Source organism: Podarcis vaucheri (assembly GCF_965113315.1).
Source record: "Podarcis vaucheri genome assembly, chromosome: 8".
NCBI classification, from domain to species: domain Eukaryota; kingdom Metazoa; phylum Chordata; class Lepidosauria; order Squamata; family Lacertidae; genus Podarcis; species Podarcis vaucheri.
In genome coordinates this window covers 31,550,080-31,566,989 of record NC_138766.1, presented here as the reverse complement: position 1 = coordinate 31,566,989, position 16,910 = coordinate 31,550,080, and the positions used below count along the sequence as shown (strand labels likewise).

Here is a 16,910-nt window from a genome sequence, read left to right as displayed (position 1 = left end):
TCAGAAGTAAGTCCCATTGGGTCAGTGTAAGTTGACACAGGATATCAGCCTAAATGGAACTTCGTGTTCAGGAGCTGTATGCCACTGAATAGCAGTAGTTGGGCAGCGAGTCCAGGGCAGTTGCCATCATGTCTTGTTTGGGGGGGCCTCTCCGAAGGGCAACTAATCCCAAGTTTCCAAATCCTTTTGAAATCAGGATCCTAGCCTAGACAGTGAGGGTTGACCAGTGGGGGCTCATCTTATGTCCATGTTCTGAAATTTCTCTCGTACACATTTCTCTTCTACTGATCTGGAATCTGTCAAAACAATTCCAAATTCTACTAAAACCACATTTGATAGTGTTCGTGATAAGTTAGTTGGACTCAATGGTCTGACTTGGGAGTTAATCCAGCCACTCAATGGGTAACCTTGGACCACTTGTTACTTATTAACTTGATCCTACCTCAGAAGGTTGTTGTGAAGAGTGAAGAGACCACATAAGCCGCCACGAGCTCCTGGAGAAAAGTTGGGATACAGATGTAATGAATAAATAAATATGACCCCAGTCCTTCAGAAATATATTTCCAAAATACGTTTGTTCTTTTCCAAAACGGGAAAAACGGTCCTTTAGAAAAGCATGAAAGTGGTCTGGAGATGTCTTTGCATGTCGCCGTTGTTGTTTGTTGTTCTTTAAACCCGAAGCAACAGCAAGTAAAACCCCAAACCTCATCCTGTTTGTTACAGAAGTAATTCCCAAGCAAAGGGGTAGAGTGGGGTTGGATGGATTTGAAATGGCTGTGGGTCCCTATGGCGCTTTCCTCTGTTTGTGTTAACGCGACTCTTCTCTCCTAAGATTTACGACGTCCCCCCTGCATCATTTAAAGGTCCCGCACACACCGCCCAGATGGGGAACATGGAACCTCAAGGGGTCTACGATGTGCCTCCTGCAAAAGGCGTAAGTCTATTCCTCCTCCGTTGAAAGCAAACGTGTAATTTCATGCCGTGTCGAAGGCATGTTTGAACAAAAAAAGTACATTTTGCATTTTACAGAAGAAGCAGGGAACACTTTGAACTCTCTAGCCCTTTCAACATTCCCCTCAAGCTTGCAGCTCGCTTATTTATTTAAAATTGTGATAAAGATAAACTTCAGAGTGTAATTACTAGCTTTACGTAAGGCATTCTTGTAATTAGAGTTTTGAAAAATCAACACTCGTGCAGCGGGCTGATTTGGATCTTTCTGCTTCACCTGAGAGGAGTTCATCCGTGTTGCTTCATTGGTTTCCCAGTTGCTTCGTTGGTTTCTCTGCCTGGTGCGCCCGTCCCCGTGGAAGTTTCCCATCAAGGCATACATTCACACACAACCTGCTTATGCGGTCTTCCCTTCTGCAAGACGCCGCATAACAGGCTTTGTCACAGTCATAGGAGTCCTGGAATCTGACTTACATGGTGAAAGCTGAGATAGCTCTGTCAGTAGAGCGTGAGACTCTTAATCTCAGGGTCATGGGTTGAAGCCCCACACTGGTCAAAGGTTTCCTGCATGACAGGGGGTCGGGCTAGATGACCCCTGTGGTCCCTTCCAACTCTACAGTTCTATGAGTCAGACCGTGAGTCCATCTTTCCTCAGTAATGCATTGACTGGCAGTGGCTCTCCAGGGTTTCAAGGGAAAGACTTTTCCCATCCGAAGTAAAGCAGGTGCCATGTCTGTATGGTGTGAACAGGGGATGGAGAGGGTGTTGACGCTGGGTCATGGAATCATAGAACTGTAGAGCTGGAAGGGACCCAAGGGTCATCTAGTCCAACCCCTGGCAATGTAGTGATCTCAGCTAAAGCATCCATGACACATGGCCATCCAACCCCTGCCTAAAAACCTCCAAGGAAGGAGAGTCATCCCAAGCTACCTTGTTCCTTTTTTTGGAGACATGGTGGGTCTCTTGGCCATTCCCGAACTTCCTTCCTGTTGGTGCTGCAGCTTTGGGGAGTGCAAACACCAGCTAAAAACAGAATAGAGGGCTTAACATAGCTACCGGTAAACCATCTAGGTTAGGTGGGTTACTTTTCATGGAGGCCACCAACCTTCCCTGAGCACTGAGGAGCAATTACATCATGTGTCTGGCCCAACCTGGTGTTATTGAGCTGTGACCATGATGATCCAGAGCTCATCACAATACCGTAGCTGAGCATGAATTCACCTTCTCTGGAAGCCAGTGCAAGCATTTATGTTGACCTGCCTCAATGTCTTAGATATCTTCACAAATTGCCGTATTTTTTGCTCCATAAGACACACCTAGTTTTTAAAGGAGGAAAACAAAAAAAATATATTCTGCGCAGAGCATGTAAGTGGCTCTCGCTTTTCTTGCTTCACAGTGAACTGGGAGGAGGGGTGGAAGGGGCTTCCATCCATCCCTCCTCCCACCTTGCTGTAAAGCCAGCAGAGCAAGAGCACTGGCATGCTCTCCGCAAGAAAAGCGAGAGCTGTGCAGAGCGTGTCAGCGGCTCTTGCTCTGCTTGCTTCACAGCGAGCAACGGACGGGAGCCATGGCTCTGGCTGTGGAGGCATCCCTCAGCTCGTGACTGCAGAGGCAGCTGAGGGATCCCTCTGCTGTCCAGTACATTCACTCCATAAGATGCACAGACATTTCCCCTTACTTTTTAGGAGGAAAAAAGTGCGTCTTATGGAGCGAAAAATGCGGTACTTGCAGGCCTCACGGTATGGAGGTGACGTCTTTTTGCAGCTCATGGCTTTTTTCCACTTTCGTGTTCCAGATCTACTCAGTCCCACCTTTGGGGTGCAGAGATGCTGCAGATCCCAGGGAGCGCTCACCCGACTCAGCCTCTTGCGTGAAGCATGAAGCAAGGCCAGAAGGTGTGTACGACGTCCCACCTCCCATGGCCAAAGGAGCTGCAAAGGAAACCGGGCAGAAATGCGTTTGCAGCCCGCCTGCCCCTTCTGACCTCCCTCCACACCAGCAAGGCCTGTATGATGTCCCAGTGAGCCACCAAACCCCCTTTGCTGGGCAGCAGATAGCTCCCCAGATGGACGTCTATGACACCCCCAGAGGAGTCCCATTCCCCGGACAGCTCTTGGGATTTGGGGATGGTGAGACCAAAGAGGGTGTGTACGATGTGCCTCCGCAGGTGACACAGGACACTAAAAGGCTGCAGGACGTGACGGATGGGATGAACAGGCTGTCCTTTTCTAGTACAGGGAGCACCAGGAGCAACATGTCCACATCTTCCACAACGTCAAAAGAATCGTCCTTTTCAGCCACCCCAGAGAAGGACAAGAGTTTAGCGCTGGATCCCGACGCAGCCATAGAGAGACTCTACAGGCATCAGAGCACAATAGAGACCACTGTCTCCAGCTTAATGGCCTTTGTCAACTCCGACTGGCGGTCTTACGAGTACATGGAGAAGCACATCAACAAGATCCACGCGGCCGTCGAGAAGGTGGAGCAGTCCCTGGTTGACTACCTTCATTTTGCTAAAGGAGCTGCGGCCAACGCGTCCTTCCTCTCTGAGCTCAGCCTCTACAGCAAGCTGAGGAGGGAGCTGCAGAGGCTGGAAGATTCGCACCAGATTTTAACCCAGACTAGCCACGACCTCAGCAGCTGCAGCTGGTCCTTGAACGTCCTGGCTGTCAACAAGGTCCAGAACAAATGCGACGATCTGGACCGCTTTGTGATGGTGGCGAGGACGATCCCGGACGATGCTAAGCAGCTCACCACCAGCATCAGCCTCAACGCCGAAGTGCTCTTCAAGCAAGGGCCGAGTGGCTCTTATTTGAAGAACGTGTCGGAGATTGCAGATTACGTATATGACAGCCCTCAGGCCCAGACGCAGCACCCTGGAGACAAGAGCCAGGGCCATTGTGCTTCTTTGTCACCCCTCCTTTCCAAAGACCAGCATTGCCAGTGCAGCAGCAGCAGCAGCGATGGCTCGGAGAAGAGCTGGATGGATGACTATGACTATGTGCACTTGCAGGTTAGTACTGCTTCGTTGGATTAAGCCAGGTTTGGGGAAAGGCTGTAGCTCAGTGGAAGAGAACCTGTTTTGCATGCCAAAGGTCCCAGGTTCCAGCATCTCCTGGTAGGGTTAGTAGATGCTGAGATCCTGGTGGGCTGCTGCCAGTCAGTATACAGTGGTCTGACAGCAGGTTCCTGGGCTCCTGCTTTCAGTAGGGGCAAATGCTTTTGGGAAGTGGCTGACAAGCAGGGCAGGAAGGCAACAGCCCACCCCTGGGCTTTGTCTCCCAGGAACTGCTGTTCAGAGCTATACTGTCATGAAACATGGGTGTTCCTTTGAACTAGAATGAATATTAGCAATAATGGATATCTATTGGCCCATTTTCCATGAATCCATTTAAATTTCCCTTTAAAGCCAGCAATAATAATAATTTATTATTTATACCCCGTCCATCTGGCTGGGTTTCCCAACAGAATATTAAAAATACGATAAAACATCAACCGTTAAAAACTTCCCTAAACAGGGCTGCCTTCAGATCTTTTCTAAAAGTCAGGTAATTGTTTATTTCCTTGACATCTGGTGGGAGGGCGTTCCACAGGGCGGGCACCACTACCGAGAAGGCCCTCTGCCTGGTTCCCTGTAACCTCACTTCTCACAGTGAAGGGAACCACCAGAAGGACTTCATTGTCTGGGCTGAACAATAGGGGGTGGAAATGCTCCTTTCAGTTATACTGGGCCGAGGCTGTTTAGTGGCCATCATCATAGGTCAGGAGCAGGAGAGCAATGAGTCACATGGCATCAGTGAAGTTAACTCTTTATTCAAGGAAACACGGTTGGCCCAGAAGGCCAGGCCTGATGAGCAAAGCAGCTCGTCCCGGTAGATCAGGGGTCAGTAAGGTTTACCTCGCCTGGGCCGGTTCACTCCAGCAAAGATCTCTCCATGGGCTGGATCGTGTGTGTGTGCGATTTCAGGCACCGCGGAAGCGGGTCCCCGTGCCACGCTGTGCTGGCTTAGCGCAGCGTGTAGGGACTCACCAAGCGGGCGGCTTGTGGGCTGGTTAAACAACCCCTGTGGGCCGCTTGTGACCCATGGGCCTTAGGTTGCTGACCCCTGCAGTAGATCTTGCCCCTACAAGGCAGTTGTGGAGCCTTCCCACTGTCGTCTTAAGTCCCCTCCTCCCCCCGGGTCCTTTCCAAGCAATCTGAGACTCCATCGTTGTGCTAGTCTTTGCTCCTCCCTCTTTGGGCCTCTTCTGGTTCTGGCTTCAAGTGCTGCAGGGGAAGGTGGAAATCCCTCACACTGGCACCCATTTTCTGGACAGCAGCTCACCCCAGGGTATGCTGTCTCAGTAGCAGGCTGTTTGCTCCATCTCCTACCCATGGCTACTAGTCACAGTGGCTGTGTTCTGCCTCTGAATGCCGGTTGGTAGGAATAGCATGGGGGGAAGAGTGCTGTTGCTCTTATTGGGATTATTTCACATGGTGAGCTCTCTCTGTTCTTGTATCCCTTCCTTCTCTTCAATGATAAGAACTGGAGCGAGAACATAATGAAATACCTGCTGTGCAACAGCTACGCTCCTGGCTTGGTTGTCATCTCAAGAGATGCACATGCGTGACATGGCTTTCTTTGTTTTGTTTCTTAAATGTTATCCAATCAGGGGAAGGAGGAGTTTGAAAGGCAACAGAAAGAGCTTCTCGAGAAGGAAAATATCATCAAGCAGAACAAGATGCAGCTGGAGCATCACCAGGTAAGAGTTTGTGGAAGCGTCAAAAACAGCAAAAGAGGAAAAGTCACAAAATGCCACTGAATGGAGAATTTACTCTCTCTTTAAACCACGTGGCCAGCTGGCAGGGGGCAGGAGAAGCTGTCCTCTTTTCAGAACACACATTTCTTTATGATTTTATTAAGCATGCAAAATGTACTAAGCCCCTAACAGCACATTAAAAGCATGGCATCTCTTCCCACGGGCTTAATAGACAAAGCACAAAACGTTGTTTTTTAAAAAAAATGTGTTTGTGCACTCCTCCGGTTTCGCCCAAGCTTGCTGCTATTCTTGTTTTCCTGTTACCCTGTTTTGTTCTTCATCCTGTTGGCACTTAAAGAGCTTGCTATTAGAGGGAATGGCAGTTTGAAATAACGTGGCATTGACTCTGCTGTTTGCCTTTCAGCTGAATCAGTTCCAGTGGCTGGAACAAGAAATCACGAAGCCCGTGGAAAACGACATCTCGAAATGGAAGCCGCCTCAAGGCCTTCACCCTGTGAACAGCCCAATGGCCTCTCAGGAAAGGCAGCTGCTTTTGTTTTATGCGGACCAGTGTGAGACTCACTTCATCTCCCTTTTAAACGCCATCGATGCATTCTTCAGCTGCATTAGTGCGGCGCAGCCACCGAGGATCTTTGTTGCGCATAGCAAGTTCGTCATCTTAAGTGCTCACAAGCTGGTGTTCATTGGGGACACCCTCACTAGGCAGCTGACCACTCAGGAAATACGCAACAGTATAATGAACTCCAGCAACCAGCTTTGCGAATTGCTTAAAAGCATCGTCATGTCCACCAAGGTGGCTGCCCTGAATTATCCCAGCACAGCATCCTTGCAAGACATGGTGGACCGCGTGACAGAACTCTCCCATTATGCACAGTCATTCAAACGCTCCTTGGTACATATGGCATCTTACTGAGGCACACAAAATGGACAGAATCCAATGCAGAATAATGCCTAAAAAAATAAAAGAACTGGAAATGTTTTCTATATTATGTACAAAAATGAAACTTGATCATTTAATTTTATTTTTTCTAGAAGTTTTATACTAAATATTTTAAATTCATTTTATGGATTAGAAATTATAAAGGGTTTCGGCAATCTCAGCCTGTTTCTTTTATCATTTTAAATACAGTATACATATATAAATATAAAGTGATACTCTGCATGTATGTATATGTTGCAACATTCCATAAAGTTCATTAAGTAAGCACCTTAACAAAAGCATCCGTCAGTTTTATGGTGTATATGTGGCCTGGGTTTTTCAGGATATCCATGAACCGGATACTGTTTTTGCCTCTTGGGGGCTATAGTGTATATTGTATTTTATTGTAGCCTAATTATGTCTTGGCATAGGTTGCTACTAAATAAACGATGCCCTCTTACACTGAAGTCCTGCACATTTCTTTGGAAGCAAAACTCATTTCTCTTTGCCAAGCTATGAAATTCACTCCGACCAGAGGTAGTGATGGCCACAACTTGGAATGGCATTAAAATAAGATTATTAGACTAATTCAAGGAGGATAAGACATTCTGTGGTTACTATCCATGATTGACTACATCGTGGCTCCACTGTCAGAGGGAGTGTGCCTCTAAATACAAGATACCTCTGGTTAAGAACTTAATTCGTTCCAGAGGTCCGTTCTTAACCTGAAACTGTTCTTAACCTTAGGGACCACTTTAGCTCATGGGGCTTCCTGCTGCCGCCGCTGCGCAATCTCTGTTCTTATCCTAAGGTAAAGTTCTTAACCCGAGGTACTGCTTCCAGGTTAGCGGAGTCTGTAACCCGAAGTGTTTGTAACCCGAGGTACCACTGTACTGCAAAACACAGAAGGGGAGAGTACAGTTGTGCTCAAGCCCTGTTTGCTAGTTTCTCATAGGCATCTTGTTGATCTGACAAAAGGATGCTCAGCAGGCCTTTCAAAGAATGGTCTCATTCTTTGAAATGAGCATGCACAGGACAATGGGACAGCAGCCTTAATTGCTGTCTTGTGAGTGGTATGAATTGTTTCTCTTATAAGAAACAACCAATTAGCAATTCAGGATGGGTGGGTGGTAAAAATATCATGTCCTCAGAGACAAGACTCTCTTGTGTCATACCTCTGTTTAATGGTAAATCTGTAGTTCCTCAAAACTGGACAAGTTTTATGTGTCTGTCATTCACTTGCATTTGCAAACTGATAATAGTTGCTAAATTGCTGTGGTTCTTATGTAGCCTGGGGGGTACTTGTTCAGAATGCCAATGGATGCCTCTGATACATGGAGATAAGTCTTTTTCAGCTGTATAACATTGCACTAAATTGCAGAGCAGTTCAAAGGTGTTCAGCAATGCAGCTGTCTCACCACATCAAAGCTTACCTATGGTATACAGTTCCCTGGGCAATGATGACTAAACAAAACTAAATGCATGGCAATTCTTGCCCTTGCGAGATGTCTTTCCGCACGTGCATAAATTCCTCTGGATTGGAACCACAATGTAGTTCAGATAAAGAACCTCAACCTTCCATATTTACCGGTAAAATACAGGTCTCTTTCACCAAAATGCAGCTCTGGTGCTGCATAAACAGCTATAGCCGCGTGATCAAATGACAGCTTTGGATGTTACAGGAATGCCACCAAAATGCTAGAGAAATGTCTTGTGCACATCCCTAGTACAAGTGTTCTTTTTAAATGTAGCAAAGAAATGTGTTTGGCCACATGCACAAATCATGCAACTGGTACTAGTGTTTCCATTAATATCCAAAGACACACATTGTGGGATGGGGTTAAACAACTAGGAGCCACACAGTAAGTGCTTAAAGGAATACTAAGCAAGGCCAGAAACTGTGATCAGCCTGTAATATGTAGCCTCTGGCATTATATACAATGCAAACACACCAGCCATAATCCAGTGGTATAGAATATGGTGCATACAGGAGAACCTGGATTCAGTTCTCAGTATCTACTGTTATAGGTTCTCGGATAGAGATGCTAGAATTTTGTCTGAGACTCTGGACCACTGCTTACATCGAAGTGCTAGGCTAGGTGGTCTACTGGTAATATGGTACAAGGCAAGATCTTATACCTGGAGGAGAACACCAGACTTTTTTTGGTAAAGTTTTTTTTTAACTATTTCATTTTCTAATGTACAATTTATAATAAACAGTTATAATGACAGAGAAAATTTAAAGATGGGGGGGGACCATACAATGGACACGTAGAGTGAGTAGTTTGCGTGAGTTTAAATAACAAAGCCCATCTTGAAAATAGTAGTTCTATTGTGTATGTCACGCCAAATCACATAAAAGGTATCTGGAGGTTCTAGTCCTTGCTGAAATCTCAAATTATGCATAATTTTCTCTATTAGAGCTATATTCCAGAGTGAGTGTTACCAAGCGTCCAGTGTAATATTTTGGGCTGTTTTCCATTGAGCTGCCGTTACTCTTTGTGCTGCCAAGGTCATATATAAGACCAATTCTTTTGAACCATGTGAGACTTTTTGATAAGGCAATCGTGTAGCATGTCCTGAGATCTCTTGTTAATGAAAAGGGAGAGAGGGAGGGAGATGGTTGCTGTAACTATCTTGTTTCACACAAACTCACCTCTTGCAATCTCAGATGCCATATAACTGCGGAGTCAGTAGCAGTGAGGATTAAAGGACAGGTGTACAGGCCATGGCCCATCATGATTGAAAGCTGCCTGGCTTTCTGTGTCTGTTGCTCTATGATCACTTCAGCTAAGCTATCCCGCAAGTCTGCAATATTCTTGCACCGCCTGCCTAGCCAGCAGGTTGCTGTTGGCTAAACGTTATTTACAATCCGGTGATAGCTAGTCTACTTAAAATAAGGTCTTTCCTGCACGCAGTATGCTTGGTATTATCACAGTCTGTGTTTTTACATGCTTCTCTTAAATACCCAAGAAATGACTGCTCTTCTTTATCACGCTTCAACAATTAACACCAAGAGAGCATTTATTTGACTACCTTCCTTGAACTAAGAATGACTGATGGGGGGCCATGAAAGCATTTTTTGCTGCTGCTTTGCACTTCTGTAACTTCTCTCCTTTCCCCGAAGATTACAGGGTTGGCAGAAAATACTACCTGACAATCCTAGGATCAATCTCTCTCTCTCTTTTGTTTCAGGAAAAGCAAGCTGCTAGCCCTTATGTTAGGGAACACAGGCTTGAAAGTACTTGTACAATTGCTAATGAAATCTCCAAAGCCCCAACAGAGTCCTTTTCTGTTTCCCCCCCTAGTAGTCAGATGGCAGGACTTGCCCTTCTCCAATGACTAGGAACAGTGTGATAAGCAGTTCTTTCTTTCTAGAAAAATAGGTGCCAGTACTCACCATGAAGTTGTTACAGTAAATGCCACACTTTTTAACAACAAAAAGAGATGCCAGTACTTCATATCCTTGAATACCCCCTGAACCTCCCCCCCCCCCCCCGGCTGATGATAAGGATGTAATCCTATATCCAGCTACCTGGAAGAAAATCCTGCTGAAGTTAATGGAATTTTCTTCTGAGCAGACATGTAAAAGAATGCCCTGCAAATAATGCAAAAGGAGCAAAGGATTAACACAGGTCCCAGCTCTGTTTTCAGGTGACAGACAAGCTGGTATTGGTTGCTTTTTACCAAATCTTAGTTCATTTTATGTGGCATAGTTTTTACCTGAATTTGAGATACGGGCTTTAAATGCCAAATATGTTAATAGAACAGCATGCCCTCTTTGGAAGTATCTTGGAGAGCAGGAAGCAATTGAACATGGAGGGACATGATGTATTTTGAGCGGTCGTAGATATTGCTTTCCTAGGACCTTGATCTCGCGCATTAATGCTGAGGGAGCTTGAGATCCCCAGAAATAGCATTGCATCTGGCATAAGTATTTAGAACTGCTCAGCTAAAGGAGATGGGCTCATCTCCTGTTACCAGTAGAAACATTTTAAAAAGGAAAAGAAAAAAAGCTAAATTCAAGTGGGAGGCACTTCTGAGTTTTTTCTTCTTCATGAATGTGCCCTTTCAGAACTTTGTGGTTTATGATTTGTTCTTTGTGCATGGTGTATGTCCTACATAACCATGTTGTAAACTGCAATATATGAAGGGCATGATCCAGCAAACACTACCTGCAAAGTAAGCGCCTTTGAAATTTTAATGGGGTTTTAAGCATTCAGCTGCATGCCAGTTTCATCAATTTCAAGGTTGTGCTTTATTGTCTCATTTGAAGGACATATGAAGCCCAAATCCTGTGGGAGTGCATGGCTTCCCATTGTCTTCTTCCCATATGCATTTATATTCCCCTTTGTACTTGTTGAATTTTCCTTGTTGAGAGAAGTGTCTCACATTGGCCTCTGGACTTGCAGCCCACACTTGCTTCAGAGCACCACCAGCAGCCATGGTCTCTCTTGTGCAGATGTGGAGGTATAGGTAGTCTCTGGCCATGATCTGCAGTTGCACATGTGCAAAACTCCCAGTCAGAGCACCAGAAATGTTCAGAGCCTCTTTCACCCTCCATAAATTGTGGTGGGAAAGCCCTCTTCCATGGCCCACATTGCTCACTTTCTCAAGCGATGCCTATATAAGGCAAATAAATTTCCTTTTGCATTTGTTACCGTGTAGAATAAAAATCACCATGCATACAAAGAATGCTTTTAAAACAAAACTATTTTGTGTTGACCAGTTTTATGGTCGTCTCCCATTTTGTACAATATGTTTTCTCCCGATGGGGAGCAGTAGTCCAAAAGAACAGCTACGTAGTGTTTTGTTTTCCTTTAGCTGGTATTATCAATAGATGCAGTGCTTTTAAAATAATGTTAGTTGAAAAAAGCAGATCCCTGGCTCAAGGAGCACAGAAATGTAAAAGCCCTGCTAAATCTAGTCTAGCACCCTGTTCTCCCCAGATTCCTATGGGAAGCCTGAAGGAGGATAGAAGCACCATCTGTGATTCCCAGTGGGTGATACCCAGAGGCATGTTGCCTCTGACACCGAATGTCATGCATGACCATCATGGCTAAGCAGCCACCTAGCTCCAGTAGTGCAACAACTATCGGTCACCAGGTGGAGGTTAACATCCCTCTACATTGAAAGGTGCATCCAGTTAGCTCAATACTGCATACTTCTGCTTTTGGGTCTCCTTCGCTAGATGAGAATAACCCAAATTTCAATAGAGTGTGAGGCAACGAAGGGAGAGGGGGAAGTTAGAGGAAGCAGTAACGGGGGATATGGAAGTAAGTTTAGCTATATAAATTTCCAGGGATCCTTTCAATGATTATCCAGTTTCCGGAGGATAGATAAATGGGGAAATTACATTAACGTAGAGGTTAGTACTTAGGGTTGCCCAACAAATTTGGGCAAAACTGAGAAAAGCTCAACAACTTTGGCCGAAAAAGTTAAAAGCTCAACAACTTTTGTGTCCGGATTTTCACTTTTTGAAATTTGGCAGATCCCTATTAGTACTGAAAGTTTCCTATTCATCAGAGTCTCCCAAGATTGAGCATATTCAACTATTCTGTGATCACATCATGCAAGCACAGAATATGGAACTTGCTGCAGAAGTAATCCTTTCGAAAGTCTGAGCTTTCCTCTCTTTGTTAAAGACAAAAAGAACTTCAAGGACTTAAGGTTGCAGAGGCAGACATGAAGGTTTGGCTCATGCCTGGTGAAATTACAGACACCAATGAAACGGGGACTTGAGCAGGCTTCAAAGCTCAGGGTTCAAGTGGCCTGCGGTTGTGCCTTACCCTGCACCATATACCGTATTTTTCGCACCATAGGGCGCACCGGACCATAGGGCGCACCCAGTTTTTAGGGGGGGAAATCAAAAAAAAAATATTTCCCCCCCCAGCCCCAAAGAGCAGCATACAGGGTGCGCACAACCTCTCCCTGCCGGAGGGGTTGCGCGCAGCTATGGAGCAAGCCAAGTTTTGGCTTCCCCTTTAGCCCCATGCAGCCTCTCCTTGCCGGGAGACGCTGCGCAGGGCTAAAGAAGCCATAGCCCCGTGCAGCCTCTCCTTGTGGAGGGGCTGCGCGCAGCTATGGAAGAAGGCAAGGCAGCGAGCGGGATGGATCCCGCTCGCTGTTTTGCCTTCCCCTTTAGCCCCGCGCAGCGTCTCCGCAAGGAGGTGTTGCGCGCAGCTATGGGAGAAGGCAAGGCAGCGAGCGGGATGGATCCCGCTCACTGTTTTGCCTTCCCCTTTAGCCCCGTGCAGCGTCTCCTTGCGGAGGGGCTGCGCGCAGCTATGGGAGAAGGCAAGGCAGCGAGCGGGATGGATCCCGCTCGCTGTTTTGCCTTCCCCTTTAGCCCCGCGCAGTGTCTCCTTGCCGGGAGACGCTGCGCAGGGCTTTCCTGGCTTTTCTGGGAGGTGGGGGAATTCCCCCACCTCCCGCAAAACCGGCAGAAGCCGCGCACACTTTAAAAGGGCTGCACGGCTTCTCCTGGCTTTCCTGGGAGGGGGGAGAAGGGACTGATGCTGCCAGTCAGTCCCTTCTCCCTCCTGTGGAAAAGCCCGCAAGAGCGCACGGAGCTTGTGTGCGGCTCTTGGGGGCTTTTCCCGTCTGCGTCCCCCCCCTGCATTCGCTCCATAGGACGCACACACATTTTCCCTTGCTTTTTAGGAGGGAAAAAGTGCGTCCTATGGTGCGAAAAATATGGTAAATGATGCAAAATCGATGAAAACTTGCTTAGTTTAATCAGGACTCTGACTCCAACTCTTCATACTCACAGCCCGGCGTAATACGAAAAGCTGCACAGAAGCCTTGTGGAGCTTGGAAGCAAATTTTGCAAGGAAGCAAATCTCCTATCTCCTGCCGCGCTTAATATTCCTGAGCTTTTAAAGGTCCAGAATCTGGACTGCAGCATCTTTACTTGCTGAGAAAGTTCCCTAGGCAGTAACTTTCCTCCGTTGTTCTTCTGTAGCAAAGCTTCCTCGCAAATATTCTTCTACACGGTCAGCTTTATTTATACTTAACCTGCAGTCTGAAGCAGATTTGTCTATGTCACAGACATTTTTAGCAATGTGCTGTAAGCCAGGCACATCCTTTGTTAGGAAACGGCAGCTGATACATTGCCATGGGGACAATATAGTTAGCTAATTGCTTCCTAGTAGAGGATCATTTTTGGAACTCCCTGAATAGGGGGGAAAAACAATCGGAGAACGGGGCTGACTTTCTTCCCAGTTAAGGATGATGTAATCTAGGCCTATGTGAAAAATGAACAAAAGGACAGAATTCAGTTTTGAGAGTTCCCTGTGAAGAGAGTTTGATGATTAAACCACTCTGAGAAATGTACCAACAACTCTCAGCACCCTTAACAAGCTATAGCTCCCGGGATGACTGTGGTATCATAGCACTATCAATGCATGGTGTGAATGCTTACCTTCCAACATTTCTCCAGTGAAAATAGGGACGTCTGTTCTATAATAATAATTTTACTATTTTTACCCCACCCATCTGACTGGGTTGTCCTAGTTACTCTGGAGGCTTCCAACGTATATAAAATAATAATAAAATATTAAACATTTAAAAAGTTCTCTACACAGGGCTGCCTTCAGATGGCTTGAGGCTTCGGATAACTCCATCCCCTCCAACATTCTCCGATGAAAATAGGGACGTCCTAAGGAAAAGTGGGGCATATAGGGATCGAATCAGAAACTGGCATGGCTTCTGTAAATCCGGGACAGTCCCTGGAAAATAGGGATACTTGGAGGGTCTGCAAATGTGGTCCAAGTCTGGGTAAGTTCTGTGCTCCGGTAACTTCTCACTACTCAAAGAGGTGAGATGGGAATAAGTTCAACGGCAACTGGCCTCCTTTAAACACTGAAGCACCTGAGATCCCTGTCTGGGCCATATAGCTCCCTAACACACAATCTACTTGGACCCAGAGCATAATAACTCAGGGAGGGAGGAGCCCTGAAATGACTTTTCTTGGTGAAATAGAAAGGCCGCAGGGAACCAAATGAGTCAAAGGCCTGGCTCCACAGTCTGGGAGGGGCTGTGTTTTATTTCTTAGATGTAGGTCAGTGCCAAAGCTTCAGGCATCAGCTTCGGGTTTTTGGAAACTGACACCAGATGCTAGATGCCACTGGTGTGCCAAAGCTTGCCAAAGTTTAGAAATGCCTAAGTACAACAATAACAATTGTGAGCATGTGGGCAGCTATGATGGGCTTTGCATCCCCCCCAGTCCCTTCAGAGCCACCAAGTGTCCCTATTTTCCAGAGATGTCCCTGATTTAGGGAAGCCGTCCTGGTTTCTGATTTGAACCCAGAACGTCCCACTTTTCCTTAAAAGGTAAAGGGACCCCTGACCATTAGGTCCAGTCGTGGCCAACTCTGGGGTTGCGGCACTCATCTTGCTTTATTGGCCGAGGGAGCCGGGCGTACAGCTTCCGGGTCATGTGGCCAGCATGTCTAAGCTGCTTCTGGCAAACCAGAGCAACGTATGGAAACGCCGTTTACCTTCCCGCCGGAGTGGTACCTATTTATCTACTTGCACTTTGAGGTGCTTTCAAACTGCTAGGTTGGCAGGAACAGGGACCGAGCAACAGGAGCTCACCCCGTTGCGGGGATTCGAACAGCCAACCTTCTGATCGGCAAGTCCTAGGCTCTGTGGTTTAACCCACAGCCCCACCCGTATTCCTTAGGATGTCCCTATTTTCATTGGAGAAATGTTGGAGGGTATGGAGTTATCCGACCCCCGAACCATCTAAAGGCAATCCTGTATAGGGAAGTTTTTTTTTTTAAAAAAATGTTTAATGTTTTATTATGTTTTTATATATGTTGGAAGCTGCCCAGAGTGGTTGGGGCAACCCAGTAAGATGTGTAGAGTATAAACAGTAAAATTATCATTATGGAATGGGATGTCCCTATTTTCATCGAGGAAATGTTGGAGGGTATGGTCCTTTTAGACATCATTTTATTAACTGGACTCAAGATTGTTTACTGTGTGGGGCAATGAATGCAGTCATCAGAAGGCTCCCAGTCAGCCATTTCTGTTTAATGTTTTAGCAGCAGAGCATTAAAAACATTTTTGTCCACACACCCACCCCCCACCCCCAAAAAGCAACATAGAGCAATCCCTGTGAAAAGCTTGCATTTGATGCTCTGTAAAAGGGGGTCAGGAATGATGTTGTTGCAGCTTGTGGGTTCTGGATAATCTATCCTGGGCTCTTTTCCGAGTCAAAGTTAAAAATCTCTGCCTCCAGCTATGTGGAAATGGAAAAACCCAAGAGGATGAGTGGATAGGGACATGAAAGAGAGAGGTGGATTTTCACCGTCTTTTCATCCGAAGAGACATTGCTTCTTTTTTTGAAAGATGATAAAATTCCTGAGGGCAGTCTGCACACAAATGCTTTTATCTTTCAGGCAGATTTGAGCAGGCTATCAATAGCTGTAATTAATGTGCCTTCAGACAGGAATTAAAAATAACCTTTGTGCTTTGTGCTGTACTGGCTTTTAAAGGAAACAGGGCGACCTTCCTGAAAACAAGTAGCCTGCCTGCGCTACATTGCAGATCAGAATTCTCAAAGTCCTTTGCTGTAATGGAGCTTACATTAGGCATTCCAATTTTCAGAACCACACGCTCTCTGTTGAAGAGCTTTTTAGCCTTTTTCAGGCATGGCGTTGGCCGTTGGTGCCATTGTAGCAGGAAGCCAGCTGCAACCTAACAGATGCAGCATTATTATTATTATTATTATTATTATTATTATTATTATACTGTATCTCCATTTCAAGGAGCTTGTTAGGGAGGTTTTTATTTATAACATTTACCATCTCACCTGCCTAAGGTAGCACCTGTTGCCCCCCCCCCCATGTCATATTATCCTCACAACAAACCTGTAAAGTAGGCTAGGCTGAGAAAGGCAGAATGACTGTCCTAATGACTGAAGAAGTGTGCATGCACACGAAAGCTCATACCAAGAACTAACTTAGATGGTCTTTAAGGTGCTACTGGAAGGAATTTTTTTATTTTGACTATGGCAGACCAACACGGCTACCTACCTGTAACTGTCCTAATATTGTTCAGGAAGCTTTGTGGCTGAGCAGCGATTCGAACATGGATCTCACAGGTTTCAGTCCTTGCATCTAACTGCCATTATTGGCATCCATCTGTCTCAAGAGACAATTGAGTGTCCCTCCGGGGGTTTATGGCAACCCTAGAATATACACACTTCAAAATGTTGTGGTACATTTGGGGAGTCAAGAACCACGTTGCAAAATCTGAAGATGGATGAAATGCA

The 16,910-nt window shown here is 46.0% G+C and overlaps 1 protein-coding gene across 2 annotated transcripts in view; it reads left to right on the top strand.

The window, feature by feature from the left end:
* The window catches only part of NEDD9 (neural precursor cell expressed, developmentally down-regulated 9), a 60,768-nt gene extending 53,673 nt beyond the window's left edge, over nt 1–7,095 (top strand). For both annotated transcript variants that reach the window (XM_082234300.1, XM_082234301.1), the window contains exons 4-7: nt 833–934; nt 2,744–3,961; nt 5,602–5,691; nt 6,113–7,095. In XM_082234300.1, the coding sequence (XP_082090426.1) occupies nt 833–934; nt 2,744–3,961; nt 5,602–5,691; nt 6,113–6,622 (1,920 nt within the window). In that variant the 3' untranslated portion in view covers nt 6,623–7,095. The remainder of the gene's footprint in view (nt 1–832; nt 935–2,743; nt 3,962–5,601; nt 5,692–6,112) is intronic.
* The last annotated feature ends 9,815 nt before the right edge of the window (nt 7,096–16,910 follow it).